Source organism: Typopeltis vanoorti, chromosome 1 (genome assembly GCF_054136105.1).
Source record: "Typopeltis vanoorti isolate ZY-2024b chromosome 1, IOZ_Tvanoo_1.0, whole genome shotgun sequence".
NCBI classification, from domain to species: domain Eukaryota; kingdom Metazoa; phylum Arthropoda; class Arachnida; order Uropygi; family Thelyphonidae; genus Typopeltis; species Typopeltis vanoorti.
Genome location: NC_143549.1, coordinates 169,458,430 through 169,477,974, shown reverse-complemented (window position 1 = coordinate 169,477,974; position 19,545 = coordinate 169,458,430). Strand labels below are relative to the sequence as shown.

General features: G+C 36.8%; 1 protein-coding gene across 2 annotated transcripts in view; it reads right to left on the bottom strand.

Annotated features, from left to right (window-relative positions):
* Positions 1–19,545, bottom strand: part of LOC150110637 (mitochondrial adenyl nucleotide antiporter SCaMC-like) — a 176,129-nt gene that overhangs the window by 25,213 nt on the left and 131,371 nt on the right. The window contains exons 6-7 of one of the 2 annotated variants that reach the window (XM_090395393.1): positions 18,217–18,363; positions 7,563–7,673 (exon numbers count right to left, since the gene is read on the bottom strand). In XM_090395393.1, the coding sequence (XP_090251519.1) occupies positions 7,563–7,673; positions 18,217–18,363 (258 nt within the window). The remainder of the gene's footprint in view (positions 1–7,562; positions 7,674–18,216; positions 18,364–19,545) is intronic. The other variant, XM_090395403.1, reaches the window with a different exon arrangement.

Genomic DNA, 19,545 nt, shown 5'->3' with positions numbered 1-19,545 from the left:
ATTTCGCACTTAATGAATATTAGTAAATATATGCTTATTCATATAAGTTTCATTTCAAACCAGAAATCTAAGAATTGCAGTTTCAAATATTTCACATAATATTAGTGTAGTATAGAAACACATCCATCACATTAAATTGTTATTAAACTTCTTTTATGTTTTTAATTCTTTTTTTATTACTAATTGTTTTACGTTTCATGTGCTTGTACTGCAAATGTATAATAACAATATATCTAATCTACATAAAAATATGAGATAATATGCCACATCAAATGTGTATGTAAGATGCTAAAAATATAATATTTGCATTTCATTTTTGCAATATTCGCTGTGTATGTTTTGTCATCATCATCATCAAATTCCTGACATGCACCCTCAAGGGGTGTATGGGATATGATAGTACTACATGAAAAATTTACACCATTACTAACTTCATATCTACAATTTTCCTCCAAATCAGTCTATTACTTGTCAAGACTCCAATATTATCATTATCAGATCTTATATTTCTATCCTCTAAGGCATTGTAGCGTATCAATCCACCTATATCTTGGTCTTTCTATGGGTCGTTTTCCTGCCAACCTGGCAGATAACACTTGTTTTGCTAATCTTTCCTCACTCATTCTGTTTAAGTGAATGGGCGAGGAAACTGCTAACGCATTCCTGGATGCCTACAATATCAAGTTCTTTCCTAATATCCTCATTTTTAATATGATATTGCCATTGATGCCATCTGTTCACGCCTCTAATCTTTCTCAGGACTCTCATATCTGCGGTCTCTAGTCTTTGGTCAAGTGTTTTACTTCTGACCCAGCTCTCATATCCATAAGTTAAAACTGGTTTGAACACTGTCTTGTATACAGCTAATTTAGTGTTCCAACTAATTTCTCTCTTATTCCATATGAATTTATTCAATTGACTTCTTACCATACCAGCTTTGTTGATTCTGTTGTCTATTTCCATATTTAATTTACCATATTCTCTAAAAATCGTGCCTAAGTAGCTGAAATGTTTTACTTGTTCCAGAGGTTCCCCGTTCACAACACAGTTCACATTTTCAACAATTCTATCTATTTTCATGGACTTTTTAATGCTGACCTTCATACCATATCTATTACAACAGTTATTCAATTTAATCAGGGAATCTTGCAAACTTATAGTGGATTTATTTAGAAGTATAACATTGTCCGCATAAAGCAAAGAGCTGACACTAACATCTCCAATTCTGATATCATGTTTAATACCACTTTCCTTCATAATGTGATTCATATAGATAATGAATAACACAGGGGATAATGTACATCCTTGTCTCACACCAGATTTAACATTAAACCATCTTCCTGTACATCCTTCAATTCTAACTGCCGACTTATAACTCAAATACAGGCTAAGTATTGCTTGATATGATGCCCCATTGACACCATATAACTGTAGCGTATTGAATAGCTTCTCTCTTGGTACCTTGTCATATGCCTTTTACAGATCAACAAAACTTAAATACGGATCTCTGTTACACTCCCATGCTTTCTCGACTATCTGTTGTAAAGTGAAGATCTGATCCTGACAGCCTCGATTTGGCCTGAATCCAGCTTGCTCTTCACCAAGCTTTTCTTCCACAATTCTTCTCAACCGTTTCTCAAGTATACTTGCATAGATCTTGCCAGGAACACTCAGTAGGGAATTACCTCTGCAATTCTCACATTCAGTTTTATTTCCCTTTTTATATATGGGCACTATGAGAGCTCTACTCCAATCATCAGGAATTCATCCCTCTGTCCAGGCTTTCTGAACTATGCAGTGCAGCCACTGTAAGACTTTTATACCACCATACTTCAGCATTTCTGGTCGAATATCATCTACTCCTGCTGCCTTTCCACATTTCAAGCCTTTGATGGCTTTTTCTACTTCAAGTATGGATATGCATTCCTGTTGAGTGTTTTTTACCGTGCTATCATTGCTTGTTCCATTTAGCAATTTTTCGAAGTAATTATTCCATACTTCTTTTTCTCCTGTTTTCATGTTACCTTTATCATCTCTAACTCCTTTTACAGCATCTTTTCTCCATTTCTAAGCTTCAACAACCTCCAGAATATCTTACCATCATCATCATCATCAAATTCCTGCCATGTACCCTCAAGTGGTGTACAGGATATGACAGTACTACATGAAAAATTTACACCATTACTAACTTCCTATCTATAATTTTCCTCCAAATCAGTCTGTTACTTGTCAAGACTCCAACATTATCAGATCTTATATTTCTATTGTCTAAGGCACATTGTACCATGTCAATCCACCTATATCTTGGTCTTCCTCTGGGTCGTTTTCCTGCCAACCTGGCAGAGAACGCTTGTTTTGCTAATCTTTCCTCTCCCATTCTATTTAAGTGACCATACCACCTGAGATTAGCTCTGATAACGCATTCCTGGATGCTGACAATGTCAAGTTCTTTCCTAATATCCTCATTTTTAATATGATATTGCCATTGATGCCATCTGTTCACGCCTTTAATCTTTCTCAGGACTCTCATATCTGCGGTCTCTAGTCTTTGGTCAAGTGTTTTACTTCTGACCCAGCTCTCATATCCATAAGTTAAAACTGGTTTGAACACTGTCTTGTATACAGCTAATTTAGTGGTCCGACTAATTTCTTTCTTATTCCATATGAATTTATTCAATTGACTTCCCACCATACCAGCTTTGCTGATTCTGTTGTCTATTTCTATATTTAATTTACCATCTTCAGTAAAAATCATGCCTAAGTAACTGAAATGTTTTACTTGTTCCACAGGTTCTCCATTCACAACACAGTTGACATTTTCAATTATTCTGCCTATTTTCATTGTCTTTGTCTTTTTATTGCTGACCTTCATACCATATCTATTACAACGAATATCTTACCACCTTCTTGATATTTATTTTTTTATGTTTTTTGCAAAAGTTCTCCCATGACTTGTGTTTAGCTAGTTTTACACAGTGTTTCACTTTCTTACATTTGTCTCTGTATTCTCTAAGAGCAAAAGCTTACTTAATTGTGAGGAACTTTTGATATGATTTCGTCTTTTACTTCACTGCCTCTTTAACTTCCTGTGTCCACCATGGAGTCCTGATTTTTCTATCCTTGCAGACAACCTCACCACATGCCTCTGTGGCTGAATCAATCAGAGTTTCCATGAAGGCTTGCTACTGAATCTCCAAGGTTTGGTTCCTGTTCTCAATCTGAGAGCTGGTCAACTTTTATTTGCTTTAAAACTTTCTTACATGTTATTCTTTTCAATATGAAATTCAATTTTATCCTGCTCAAGACTAAATAGTGATCACTTCCAATTTCAAATACTCTGTACACTCTGGCTCCTGCACCAGGGAGTAAACCTTACTATTAACAATAACATAGTCAATGAGACTTTTCTTATTGCTTGCCTCTCCTCTCCATGTGAATTTGTGCACATTTTTATGTTGGAACATGGTGTTAGTAATACCATGTTCCAACATAAAAATGTGCACAAATTCACATGTTGGAACATGGTGTTAGTAATACCTAGTCCATGTCCTGAGCAAAAATCCAACAATTATTTGCCATTATTATTAGCTTTGCTCTTTTCTCGAAATTTTCCGAAAACATTTTTGTATGTCTCACAATCACTTCCTGCTCTGCTATTTACAGTAAGGACCAACTTTTCCTTTTTCATTGTGTCAGTTGCTTTTTCTGAAGCATCAAAAAATTCCTCCATTTCTATCTTAGTAGAACCTTCTGTTGGACCGTAGGCACAAATAAGTCTCATTGTCCAGTTACCCATTCTCATATTTGCCATATCACTCTACTTGACACTGCCTGCCATCCAAGAAGATTAGCCTTGTATTTTGTGCTGAATACTATGGCTACTCCTTCTTTTCCTTAATTGTCATTTCCAGATTATAACATTTTGTATTTATTGCTCAGAAAGATCTCATCAGTTTTTGTCTTTTTTGTTTCAGTCACCCCTATTATGTCGAACTGGTACTTATCTAATTCCTCAGCTAGCTCCATTTCTTTGCCATTCAGGCATCTTATGTGGATAGTACCATCTTTAACTCTGGTGATGTTGAGTTGGGATGTGTTTTCAGTTTTGTTATGGTAGCTGACTTTTCGCTGTTTTTCCTAGCGAAAACAACGGGGGCCTTGTTTAACCGGGCGACGCCCCAGCCGGCATGAAATTTTGTCATGTTGTACCATCATTTTTTATTTTGGTTTAACCAATAAGAATACAATTTGGTCGGCTAAATCCCAAATTGCCAGCCCATCCTCGTTCGTTCAGTATCAAAGTAGATACCCAACAGGGTGCACCACGAGAAATGTGAGAATTGGACATTAGGTCAGAAGCCCTGGTCGGTTCTCCGCATTCCTTTAAAGGCTATGTGGAGGTCTCCTCTCAGTTATACAGCTCTGACCCTTAAGCACTCCGTGTATGTTTTGTATTGAATGTAAATAGAATAAATATTATAATAATATATGTCTATATTATGATTTTTCTTCGAGGGGGGACATGAAATATTTTAATTTTTCCAAAGGGGGCCCTGATGTCCAGAAGTTTGGGAAGCACTGAATTAGATGTATATCAGATGTAGGCCATATTCAATATTATTCTGTGAACCAAAACATTAACTAAAAAAAGAAAGGCCCCTTTGTTGCCGGGTCTTTACGACTTAAGTAAACAGTTACACTACCATTTAAATTTTAAATTTATAATCATTTTTATTTTTAAAATTTAAAAATATAAGTTTAGAAAATATAAGTTCAATTACATTTTAATTGAACCAAATTGATCAAATTTTTAATTTGATTTTGATCCTGAAACCTGACATCTTTTCCTCTGACTAACATGTCAATATCTGCTTTTATTTAGTTTTTTTAGCACAAAGTGACTCCTGGTGTATTACGCAATGAAATGATATAAGTTTGGCCTTGCACAACATTTCCTTTTTCATTTGAAGTTTTGTAACAAGTCTGATGTTAACACCAATCTTAGCAGAAGCCCTGTAGTCACAAGGGTGCAGGCCGAATATGACCTGCGAGCAACCAGTTTGCGACCCCTGCTATAGAATATAGATTAGGGGGGGGGAGGCAGATCTTATGATTTATCTGTCTATATGATTCCAGTCCTCTTCAGATGATCCTACAGACTAGGATCATCTGAAGTAGCACCCAAATGTGTATTTTATCTTCATTTCTATCTCACACTAAACAGTCTCAAGTTTACTGCCTGTTTTATTCCATTACCAATGAAGATTTCCACTGTGGCTGGATTTAAGACCTCTGCAATTATTAGCAGAACTCTCCTATATTGTCTGTCTTCCCTGAATACAATGAACTAGTCACATTCTATTCCTGCAAAGATATCCTCCTCTGTAAGCTTCACTTATGCTAACAATTTTTGGTCCTACTATATCTACCAATGATAAGAACTTGTTCCCTTTATTTATGATGCTTCTGACATTAGCATATATAAAAGCAAGTCAATCAATAAGCTGACTGACATGTTAGACTCTCTAGCTACACTTTTGAGAGTTCAACTTTCTGAACTCTAAAAGAGATAGCTAAAGTTGACTTTTGAACCAATTTCCCCTCCTTCTGTCCGCAACCTGTGTAGCTCAGTGGAAGGCCTCTTTAAGGCCTATGTAGTTCAGTGGAAGTGGCACTTGCATCCTCTGCACTTGGTTGCTCAAAGTCAGACTTAAGTTCAAGTCGAGTCGCCGAATGGAGGAACTTTTTCTAAGCCTTTCTTCGACTGATTCCCAAGTTAGTCGATCACTGGCACGGGCAAGTGGGTTTTTCCTCCCAGAAACTTGGGTTTTTTATCCCGTAAACTCAAGAAAATCGACCATAGTACCCACGTTATTTCAGACAGTAACATATCTTGTTAGGGTTAGGTACCAAGAGATGGCAACACTTGTTTGCGAGCCTCTTCATCGGTGGCTGCTGTAATTAGTGATGGACACGGGCCAGCTATCTCTGATTGGCTACCGATGGAGATTGAACTGCCCACTCCATCTCTAAAAGCAAGATAGGGAATAAAGGCCTCGCCTACTCCCTATAAGAGAATAAAAGGCGTTAGCTGATTTTGAGCTGAAATGAATCTTTCCGCAACATACACTTTTCTTTCTTGACAAAACCAGCACATTTTCTGGGGTCATCCCTAACAAGCTATCATTCACTCGCTCTCTCTCTCTCTCTCATTAGACTTGCAGTTTCTAGAACTTAATGTATGTATCCACCCAGATTTACTAGTTTCCCTGACAATTTACATTCACTCTTTCAATGAATAACAAATTCTCCAAGCACCTCACACCAAAACCTTTCAAATGCAATCTATCTTGCAAGTACAAATCCTTTCAACCATCAGTCATTCCATATACATAATGCACAACACCAATTCTCCCACATAATCTACTGACTGACTCATCTGCAACTCACAGTTGCAGATGAGTCAGCTTACTTTTGTCAGATTTTGGCAACAGATTCATAATATTTACTCTTTTGTTCTTCTTTTCGATCTCACTCAATATATAATTCTCATAATGCCAGACAACATAAGGACAAGAGTAGTTAGTGTTGCTCACTCCATGGAAGAAATAAATTGACACTAGAGTGTGGTCACAAACTGCAGGATGACAAATATCTGAAGTACACTTAGATGGGTCATTACTGAGGAAAATATGTAGTGCTTGGGAAATGGTTAGGGCTATCAGGTATTCTAGCAGGCATGTGAACTATCTTTAGAGATTATTAGTAATGACAAGTTTTTAGCATCTCTACATATCAGTGCAGCTGGAAAGGAAGGTCAGCTTGGTATGTGAACAAAAAATCTCCAGTGAAGAAAACTTAAGTATTAGAAAAATGTGAGAATGCAAAATCAACACTTAAAGAAAAGGAAATTAATTTCAGAATCAGTTGGTGGCATTAGGAGAACAAGAGAGCAGATGAATTTGAAAGGATGGGGCAAAGAGGCTTATAGCCAAAGAGGGACAAAAAAAAGAGGAGACATTGTACATCTGAGTAAACTGACATTGTACATCTGAGTGAGAATAAGCATAAATGCCAACTGCCTGTAAGAAGAAAAAGAGTTAATGAGAGTGTAAACTGAAAAAAATTGAGATGGGTAATGCTTGAAATTGAAATCCAAGTTTTTGTTAGGAAAAATAAGGAGTGATTTTGTAGAATGAATAAATAAATGAATATCATTGAGGCCAGAACTAAGAATGTGTATTTACAGAGTAAATGTGGAAGATTTGCTTTTCTTTGCATGTAATTCTTTGCTTAACTTTTCATGGTTGTTGTCTGAGTTAGGAAAAGACATGGAATATACAGTAATGAATTCTTTACCAAGTTACATGCAATGGATACTATCACCTAGCTCTTTTTGCAATGCATCACCACAGGAAAGTGGTGACTGCAGTAATAGGGATAAATTTTAACTGTGAATGGTAGCCATAGTAGCTACTGTGGAACTCCTATGACAAATCTTGGCTCCATAATAATATTAATGAAGAAAGAATCGAAAACTGCTATAAAACATGAAAACTTACTTCCATGGGATATATAAGGGTCTGAGATATTCCTCCAGCTATAGATCCAGCTAGTAGCCTTTCATAAATTTCTAAATCTCTATCACTGTTTCTTCGCAGTATTCGTTTAGCCTACAAATGTTTTCAGACACATAAAAATTTGACCTATTTCTAATAAAAGTAATCTTGATTACTAAGCTAAATGAACCATTGAAAGAATTATAGTAATGCAACAACACTTTGTAATATATATACACACAGTCTTGCCATAAATACTATTAGAACTTCAGCACAACTGCCCACAGAATTGTGCGAATATCTAGCTGCATGGGTTAATATGCAATGGAGAGATTATGAGAACCATGTAGTTGTGATAGCCCTTCACAAGGTTGGAATGCTGCCACTTGTTTCACCATACTAAAAGCATTTGGGATCAGAAGGATGTTTATGTACTGGACTATTAACTGTTATAATGATACAGAAGATATATCTGACTGCCAATGAACAGGTTGACCATGCTGCGTTAGGACGCAATAGCTTGAGGGCTGCGAAAGCATGCCTCCACCATAATCTTGTGAGAACACAGAAAGGGATGTCGCAAGAGATGAACATTTCGCAGGGAACTATGTCACATATACTAACTGATGACCTGGGGAAGGTGAGAGCCTATCATTCTAATGGATATGTATTTCCATTAAATTTTTTCTAATAATTTCTAATAAATTCTAATAATAATAAAGTTCTAATAATCTATATGTTCTAATGGATACTTCCTAACAGCACAATCTATGCAGCAGAGGGTGATAAAATCCAAGGCACTTCTCTGGCAGTATGCGAACAACAGACACAGATATATTCTTAACAGATAAGAAGATATTCACCACTGAAGTCATTTAACTGCCAAAATGATTGGGTATATGTTCCCAGATGGTTGCACAGCACTTGCTATAGCACCCAGTATTCTGAGAGGTCATCACTCTCATTAGTGATGGTTTGGTGGGGGTGACATATCTGGAACCCGTGGTACAGCCCCTGAACCACACCCTGTTTCACAGTAGGCAGTGAACCTTCCAACAGGACTCAGCCCTTCACACACAACATGAGAACCATACAACAGTAGTTGGAGGTGAATGCGCCCGACAACATATCACCATCTAATCAGCCGTCTGCAAATACCGATCTGAATCCAATGGATTTGAAATTGTGGTTGGAATTTGAGAGAGAGTAGCTTGCAAGTAATGACACCTCGGCATCATCAGCTTGAAGGTGGATTTGGAGCAAGCAATGGCAGAGTTTCCATTGAATGTAATACTGCCATCAATATGTAGCTTCAGAGACTTTGGGCATGCATGAAGGCAAAAGACATTTTGAACATTCAGTGCTGCTATATGCATGTGGTTTGTATGGGATGAAAGATGTAAATGATTTACTGATAGATTAAAGGTTTATGCATTGTCCAAGTTGTAATAGTATGAGAACAAAGGATGTGAAGAAGGTATAACTAATAATTTAGAAAATGAACACTTCAAGTTCTCTATATTAATTCTTCAACAGTCCTCTAACATGCCAGAAAGAAATGTCCTTCTCCATTTCTTTGGTTTCCCCATTTTCTTATCACTAAAATGAAGAACAAAATTTTCAGATATAAAAATACAGTTAACTTATTCTTGCATCAGCACATCAGTCACTACTCGTGTAGTGGGAGTAAGGAAGATAATAATAGTGGTATAAGTATAAGTGTGGCATGATCTCTATTCCAGAGATCATGCCACACTGATAAGAGAACTGGCTGGCAGGTATAAATACCAGCATGAAAATACACAAGAGCAGAGTTCAAGAGATTGAGAGTGGCTAGATTGTGGCACAGAATCTGCCAGGCCACTGGTGTTTACCTATCAGATATGTTCCTCCAGGTGGCAGACAGAGTGAACCCCCCTGATGGAACTTAGTTTCCTGTTAGGGCTGCTCTGAATATACCGAATAAGGAGCCAGGAACCATGTAGACCAAGTGTTCAAGGGTACAGCTGGACCACTTATTTATGGGAGATATAAATACAAATATCTGGTTAATATAATTACCGGCTATTGTAGCCTGTTTTTGTTTAGGAGTGTCCCTTATTTTAAAACACTGGCTAACATAACTCAAAAAAGGGGTGTGTGTGTGTGTGTGTATATATATATATATATATACTTGTCCCAGTTTCCACATAAGGTTACCGTTCCTGCCTCTTCCTCCCCCCCCCACAACAAAATAATATATATATATATATTATCAATAGTAACCCGGGTTTCCTAAATTATTTCCTGCATCTAAAGTGCACCCCCATATTCTCCCCCCCCCCCCCCCCCCCCGGTTTATAAACTTTATAAACCAAAGAGCTTGGATTTAAAAGGCATCATTAAACCAAAAACAAGGTATGTACAAAATTTTTTTCCACATTTTTTATTTCTGCCATAATTGCCTTCTATACTCGTCCATAATGCCCTAATAAATATATATATATATATATATATATATATATATACACACACCCCTTTTTTGAGTTATGTTAGCCAATATTTTAAAATAAGGGACTCTCCTAAACAAAAACAGGCTACAATAGCCGTTAATTATATTAATAGTGTTTAAGAGGAGTAACATGGGAATTTCCCAGAAACTATACTTAACAAATATCTGGTTCCTCCAGGTTTGGAGGGTTGGGAAATAGGCTCACAATTAATTCCAGGAAAACTATTATTTGTTATAGAACTTGGAAAGAAAAAGCTTCAAACTGATAGGCCAAATCGGTATGATGAAGTAATGATTATTGGATTATGATTTTGGGACATGGAATACAAGAACATTATATAAGACAATAGCTTAAAGTACTCATATCAAAAATCCATCGATATAAGTTAAAATTAATGCAGTACAAGAAACAAGATGGATTGGAACAGAAATCCAAAATTTTTGAAAATTTACAATTTTTTTTTTTTTTTCAAATGGAAAAGAATTTTATAGTAGATAGAGACATTAAAGAGAATATTTTAGATTTAGACCTGTGAATGCAAGATTATGTGCAATAACAATCAGAACAAAATTTTTTCATTTATGTATTTTGGAGGCATGAAGTGGCTACTACCATATTTCATCCTTAGAATAAGATCCTCCAACTTCTGTCTTCCCCTTTCTTCCCACATGCAATGCAGGCACATGGTTGGGTTCAGCATGTTTCATATGCCATTATCGTTATTCAAATAGGAAGTCAGTTTCTGCTCTATTTGAGGGTACAGCAGTAAAACAGTTTTCCATAGGCTGGCTGCTGATTGTGCATGGGACCAAACCTGATGGTAACGCATCAGCTGGAGGCTTCCAGACCAGCTGGCAAATAATCCTGCTGCTGCTGTTTACTCTGCCCGGTTGTGCCTGGAGGAAACCGAGTTAGTGGTATGTAAGGAAAATTGTCCGAGGCTACATATGGACTGGAGTCGGGGGTACTATCTCTGCATGAGTAATATACACAAGTCCCTTACACAAAATGCATGCCTCTGCTCTTTATGTTTCCTCAATCAACAACTCTAATGTGAAAGACAATCATACAAATACTAGAATTCTAACTGTAGATATAAAAAACTCTCCTATAAAAAAATAACAAAAAAAAATGGAAAAGTCATAAAAATATGCTGCCACCTTCCCCCCCCAAAAAATATATATATATCAAAATTTCTTCTAATTAAAAACGCTTCCATATCCATTTCATCAATATTCAAGTCATCAATACAAACCACCATTACAGACATCAAAATTCCTTTTCCTAACAGAATTCCAATTGGCATCCTCCATAACCATAGCCCATCTCAACTTTCTCAACTACATCCAGCATAATGCATTCCATAACAAAGGGAGGAACATGTGCTTTTGTAAAATCTGATAGCCCTTGCCAAAGGCTATCCAACCTGGAATCCCAGCTTTTTGAACTGATCTGGTACAATATTTCCTTACCTCACTTTATAGCTTACATTTGCTGCCTTAAACACTCCCTAACTCTGATAACCATGCTGCCGTTTTTTGATTACTTATCACTAAAAACTAATTTCATACAACTAATTACTGAAACTGTGAGATTGTTTTCCCAAGAGACTTTCATGTCCATAACACAAATTGGCTCCCCTACTCCAACTTTGCAGATCAAGCTAGAAGGGAAGCTGAATCATTTGCTGACTTATCACAGACAGTCCTATCTAAACAATCCTCATCACTGTTCCAACACTGGAACCTTTCCTTAACTAGCTCTCCCTCCAAATACACTGTAGATGCCTGCTCTCCCTTTGGCTATCTTATTCAAGTCTTCTTCTCTACAATTCGTCTTCTTCCCAGCCAATCTCAGTCTTGAACCCTATGGTGCTACAATTGTGCTAACTGGGATGACTTATGGAATTTTTATGCCTTTTTTCCCCATGGTCAGTACTGTTTTCTCTCCCCTGATCCAAACATCTGCACTGAACTATCAGCTGAAATAATCCTCACTGGAATGAGCCTTCATTCCCCACTCTACTGTAAACTCCTGACCCAACCCAAGCCCTGGTTCTCAAAAAAATGTGCCTCTCTGCAGTCCATGATAAAAATGCAGCATATGTTCAGTAGCTTAAATTTAAAACTCCAGCTTCTCATTCAGCTTACACACTAGTCTGAAACGTGTAAAAAAATATTATCAACGATTCCAAAGCAGACTTCACAAGAATGAAATGCAGTACACTTACCTCCTGCTCAACTAGCAGTTGAACCTTCTGGACCCCTCACTAAAGCTGTTGGGTGTAATTTCTATTCTTCCTTGTTTCCACCTCTCTTACATCCTGACAGTCCCATGGTAACTGCACCCAAGGATAAAGCAAATCTCTCAGCTCAGTTTTTTCCTCCAACTATTGCTTGGACAACCAAGGCAATCACCTCCTGTACTACCTACTGTGTGCCTCCTCTGAACTTTCACCAGGACACCAGGAAAACCCTGATTAATATCAATACTAATAAGGCCCTGGTCCAGATGGTATTCCTCCAGCTATGTTCAAAACGTGTGCCCCTGAATTAATACCCATCTTGTAAAGCCTATATAAGATGTCTTATTCAACTGGCATGGAGGCAAGCCTACATCCAGTCTATACTGAAAATAGGACACAAAAGTTGGCTATCTGACATCTCAGCAATTTCAAAAGTAATGGAGGTTATCTATAACAAGCTTCTTCACTACCTGGAGACTCTTCAATTAATCGGCGATCACCAATATGGATTCCACCATTCTTGTTCTACACCAGATCTCCTTGCAAATCTCATCCTCCTTTGGACACAGGAGGGTTTTGGAAGGATTTGGTGAAACTCACGTTGTTGTTCTTGATATTTCAAAGACATTCAATCCAGTCTGGCATCGAGGCCTCCTGAACAAGCTACCATCTTATGGCCTCCCTCCTGCACTGTGATTGGATTGCCAGCTTCTTCATTGGTCATTCACTGCATGCCATGGTGGATGGTTTCATCTCATCAGATTTCTATATTAATACTGAAGTACTCCAGGGTTCTGTACTATCAGTCATACTCTGTATGACTGATAGTACAAATTGTATTTACAATTTTGCCAAAAAGCATACTCTATTCCTCATCCTCATTCGAGAAACCAGAACTAGTGAAATGATAGAAATCTTCCAAAACCAATGATAAGGCCTGCCTTATTACCTGCAAGGATCTTCATTCCCTCTTATTTTTGATAATGTTCCAATTTCCTTTCAAAATCAGCTTTCTCTTCTTGGGCTGACCGTCATATCCAGTTTATTCTGGCACAAGCATATTACATACATAGCCTCACCAGCCTTAGTGTTCTTTTCTGCTCAAAACATTACTTTTTCTTGTTCTCAACTCCTAACTCTTTATAAGTCTCAGATCCAACCAACCTTGGAATATTGTTCCAACATTTGGAGTAATGCACCCAAAACTTCCCTAACTATTCTTGATAATATAGAGAAGATTGCAATATGCTTAAAAGGTGACCTATCCCTCACAGACTCCCTTCAGTCACTTTCCCATAGGTGCTCTTTTTGGCACGCTGCATTTTCTATAGGTACATTCATGGGCATCGATGCTCTGAATTGGCTACTACCATTCCTCAACTTTTTTCTAACCATGTATGAACTAGAGCAGCCACTGGCCAACACCTATCCCCAAAAGAAACTTCTTACAATCTTCCTTCATTCCATCTATCTCTATCCTTTGGAACAATCTCTCCTATACTGTTTTTCCCACTGATTATAACTCCAACTCTTTAAGCGACATATCGGTAGGCTACCTTCTTTCTCTTTAATCATCTACCCACACGACACTGTAGTGTTATAGGTCCTGTGGCCTTTCATGTGTGGGGTCATATTAAAAAATAAAAAGAGGATGATATGAAAACAAAAATTTTTTTTCTGTAAAATGGAGAGGCTGTATGATTCAGCACCATCTAATAATATAAAAGTGATTGGAGAATTTCATGCAAGGATTGGAGTGGAAACTGAGATTTTGCTGTAAAAAATAATGTTATTTCCTCTATATATTTTTATTATAACGACATTCATAAAAGGACATGGATATATTCAGATGGCACAATATTTGATCAAATTGATTCCATGCTTATAGATAAAACCTTGGCATAAGTATTATAGATGCAAGATAGCAATTACTTGCTCAAAATTACAGAAAAAAATAAAAGCCAAAAATATAGATAAAGAACAAGATACAGAAAAAAGCTGGACATATATTAAAAAAAAGTGTACTATGAATACTATGGAAGAAACTCTGGTATATGAAAATAAGTAAGCAAAAGAAAAGAAGTTTGTTGAAGAACATGTGCTCAAGTAGTAATAAAAAGAACTGAAGCATACAAAGAATTAACTTTAAGACCACCTAGTATTAAAGAAGTAAAATATTAAGTACTGAGACATAAGATTGATAAAATCTGTCTAAGGAAGAAAAGACTTGCCCTTAATGAAATGATATGCATAACAGAACAAGAAATTAAGAATAAGGATGATCTTAGCAGAGCATATGTAACATAATGAAGCAAATTAAAGGAGGGTGCAAATTAAAGCAAAGTAAAGCCTGGGCTAGATATATGTAAAGATGAACAAGAAAACATGTTAAGTAAAAAAAAAAAAAGATGAAAAGAATATTTCCATTAATTGCCAAATAGGGACATTACTTCTGCAACTCAATTATATACCAATTCTTACTGCAGAAGATGATCCCGTAAAGCTACCATCAAAGCAAGAGAGATTAGCTATGAGAGTTGTAAATTAATTAGTGGCAACAATACCTTCATGAGATGTAGCTGGTAACTCAAAATGTTACTCTTGACAGATAGAGGCAGTTGTTGTATGTACTATACATGTGCACAAGGTGACACAGCCCATTCTAACAAGTGCCACTGTGTGGAGAAGTGGTTAAAGTTAACATCTCAGTGTGCAATGCTCTAAGGTATTAATTAATATCAATAAGATTAAAACAACGATCCTGGATCAAGGTCCAGGTTGCATGAGGTAAAACTGCAAGCAACTATTATTGTGATTAGGGAAGCCTGTGGTGACAGTGCCCTATAATACCAGACTGTCACAAGATGTGCCAGGGCATTTCATGTGGGATAAGATCACCTGGACGATAATCCCTGTGCAGGAGACCTGCCATTTCAGATGAACGTGTTGAGCTTGTTTGGGGACTCCTTGCAGTTGATCAGCATTGGACTGTATACACCTTTTGGCCCACTTTATCCCAGGGATAAACCACCAAAGAATTCGGCATATTCTAAAAGAGAGGCCCAGTATGAACAAAATGGCACAGGTATGTGGTTGCTGGTCTCCATCTGGAATGATACAATAATGAAATGGATACATTTCCTGAATCTTATCATAGCCATTGATGAAATTTGGGCAAGGACTTATGAGCCTGAACTGAAGAGACTATCCAACAAATGGCACTATTCAGGATAACCCCATCTGAAAAAACTTCACCAGGAAGCCAGCAAGTCATTCTGATAGTTGCTTACAATATTCAAAGTGTCATTCTTCATCATGCTGTGCCCCAAGGGTAAACTTTAACACACAGTTCTACTAATGATGGTGTAGAGCACAATTTGCATCTGGCTTTAAGGAGAAAGTGACCACATTTTTTCATGGGTTCTCCACCGTGTTGCCCAACAACTCATGATGTCATGTGTCACAGTTGGTGATAGAGATGTTTGGCACCTCCTCCATATTCACCAGATATGAGTCCTTGTGACTTCAACTTGTTCCACAAAATGAAAGAATCCCCTCAATGGTCTGCGGTTTCATGATGTGCAAGAGGTTTTTCGAGCAGTAGGTCGCACTATCACTGATATCAACAAGCAACAATCTGCTGATGATCCAGCAACTTCCACAAATTTGGAAACAAGTGCAGAACATGGATGTGATTGTATAGACTTGAAAAATAAACTATTTTATGTTGTGCACATTTTGCCACTACTTTATTTACAACCCTTGTATATGCTCATTCAGAACAACAAATCCTAGGGGAAAAAAAAAAAATCCTGTAGAACTATTGAAAGTAGGAGGAAAGAAACTAAAGACAAAATATACAAATTTATTTTACCCATATGGAAGAAAGACCAACTGCGAAAAGAATGGAGAGCAAGTCTGATCAGCTTGATATGTAAAAATAATGACAAAACAGTTTGTAGAAATTACAGAGGCAATTCTCTGTTATGTACAACATACAGAATAATTACTTCTCTTTTAAAGAAGTAATTACTCTGTATGTTCTCCCATTTATGGAGAAGATAACTGGTGTCTACCAAGCAGGTTTCAGGAAACAAAAATCCACAATTGATTGGATACATATAGTTAAATTACTAGAGAAATTCTGGGAATTTGATATATTCATCAGAATTTTGTTGATTTCCAACAGGCATATAACAGTTTTAACAAAGGAAAATTATATGAGATACCATACACTTTAGAATATCAGGAAATCTAGCAAGATATACAAGGATAACAATGGAAAATTCAGAAAATATGCAGACAACATTAACATCCTGTTAAGAACCACACAAGCAGGCCTGGTTGGCTGAGTGGTTAGCATATCTGCTCTCCAGTCAAGAGGCTGCAGGTTCGAATCTCACCAGGGGCATGGATGTTTTGTGATTGTCCTATTAACCGTTTACCACATGCACTGCAGTAACCTTTGTCTTGGTGCAGTATGACACTTGATGTCTTTGCACTATAAAAATCAAAAATAACTTCTTCTTATTGTGCTATCTTCTATCGAAGGTCAGCGACCATCTTGGCGAACAAACTGCGGTCTTGTGCTAATCTGAGCAAAAATAACAAACCACACAAAAAAGAAGAAACATATTTTGAAAATATTTCCAAAATTAGAACAAGAGATAGGACTAAAAATTAATAAACAAAAAAAAATAAAATAAAGATTAATACCAAGCAGAATCAGTTAATTGATATAAGTGTGAAAATTGGGATTCTTGAAATAGAAGTGGAATAATTTCAATATTTAGGAGTAATGATTACAAGCCAACCAAATGAGCTGGACATGCAGTATCAAATAAAGGGGAGGGGTAATCAGATTTTTATTCTTTCTGACGTATGTTCAGCTCAAAAGATATCCACTAAACAATTAATATACAAACTGTGGGTAACAATTTGTCCAATTGTTACCCACAGATGTGAAACCTGGATATTTATGGCAAGGAGAGAGAATTTCATTTCAGCTTTTGAAAGAAAATCCTTAGAAAAATATTTGGCCCAGTGAATGATAATGGTCTCTGGACCATTATCATTCACTTTGATTTAACCATGAGTTATATTCAGTTGATTTAAACATCTGAGAACAACCAAGAACAAGACAGACGAATACCATTAATCACGATAGCAAGATCATATTGTAATGTTGAAATTAAAGAGGTAAGGTCCTAGAGGCAATGATTCCGGGAGGGTAAGGTTCAATTTGGGCTGCAGAGCCATAAGAAGATAATGCCAAGAAGGTTAAGGAATAATGTCATGTGCAAAGTTAAGCAAGCAATGACAAGAGTAAGGAAATTCTTATATTTAGAAATTTTTGATATGACTGCATTCAGATATGGTCATCTTGAATTTGGAAGATAAGAAAGTGGTGGAAAAGTTGCATGTGTAGCCAATATATCAGGATTATAGAACAATGACTATGAGAGGAGCGAGAGAATGAGAATGTATTTCCTCTTTACTATTTACTAAACTGCAAAGTTTAGTAAATAGTAAAGAGGAAATATGATAAAACAATATCCCAGTTAGTCACTAAGTTTTTTAGGATAGATGCACAAAGGATCATGCCTGGAATAAATCCATGAGTAAATGGATGGTAAGCAAGACTGTATAGAGTGTTTACATATATTTTTATTATTAATTTTTTTGTATCGTAAGCGAACAGATAGAGAGAAAGTAAAATGGATTGCCAGTGGAAGCAATAAGCACAATGTAACTAAATGGGCTAAAGCAGTGATGTGATGTGATGGGCATTGTGCAGGTTGTAGAGGATCTCTCATCAAAGTTATGATACATTTCCTCAAAATTCGGGGGGGATTATGGATTATGCTCAAGAAATATAACGAATGCAATAATTTAAAATAAACAAAACTTCAAAACATACCTGTTCATAAGACATGAATTTTATAGCACTTTCTGGGGCAATCTTCATTACATTAATGCCATTCCCTCTCCACAGCGACCATGCACTGCCCTCCTTTAGCATAAACCTAAAACAAGATAACATTGACGAAAATTCGTGCCCTTTTACCTGTAAAAGGACACATCATTCTCTTAATTTTTATTTATATCCAGATTAAATTGAAATTGGCAAATACAACTGCCAATATGCCTAGAATTTCTATACATCATGAACTAGAATATTTACTGATCATTTAATTCTAAAGGCTCAAAAATAATTAAAACAAGCAAAACATGCTGAGTTGTTTTCATATCTTCTTGTAATATATATATGCAATGAAGTGTTAATCATAAAATCATTAAAATAAAATCCTCTGTAAAACTAAAGGAATCTTTAAAAAGCTAAAAGGCTTTTTAAAGATTTAAGATTTTAAAGGAATCTTTTTTTTTTTTTTTTGGCAATTTGTTATATATGGGATTTTTTTTGGGTTATAGGTGAGTAACTGATTATCTTACTATAGCAAACTTATACAGACAAACCAAGGAAGTGATGTTAGAGACCTGCTTATTAGCAATTACAGTGAATGAGTGAATTCATTATAAATAATGTTGGGTATGCTGATAGATGACTATTTAATAGTACAGGTAATTGTATAACGCGAATGTTACGTTCCATAGAAATTCTACATTATACAGGGTGATTCAGAACTCTTGGACCAAACTTTAAGGGGTGATAGAACACACCTAAACAAGCACTTTTCGTCATACAATGCATGGTCCGAACTCAAGTGGTGAAGTGCTAGAGGGCGCTTTCCAGTGATTGCACCGGCATCTGTGCAAAATGGGCTCCTCTGTCAGCTCCTTGCATGCAGAATACAAGGTGTGCAAGGACACCACGTGTTACAGAGGAAATTCTATGTAGGGTTGCAGATCGTCCCGAATGTAGCACACTAGCAATTTCCCATGCCATACACGTGCTCCAATCGACGGTGTGGCGAGTTCTACGACATGAACGATTACACCCCTACCATGCACAGAAGATGCATGCCTTGACACCTGCAGATTACTAGCCTCGTGTGGATTTTGTACAGTGGTTCCTGCAGCAGACTGCAGTGCAGCCGGACTTTGATGCACATGTCTTATTCACTGACGAATGCACCTTTACACGTGAGGGCATTTTTAATACCCACAATTATCATGTGTGGGTGAGCAGAAATCCACATGCCATACGTCCACATTCGTACCAGTGGTGTTTCTCCATAAATGTTTGGGCTGGAATCCTACATGACCATTTGATTGGCGCATACCTTCT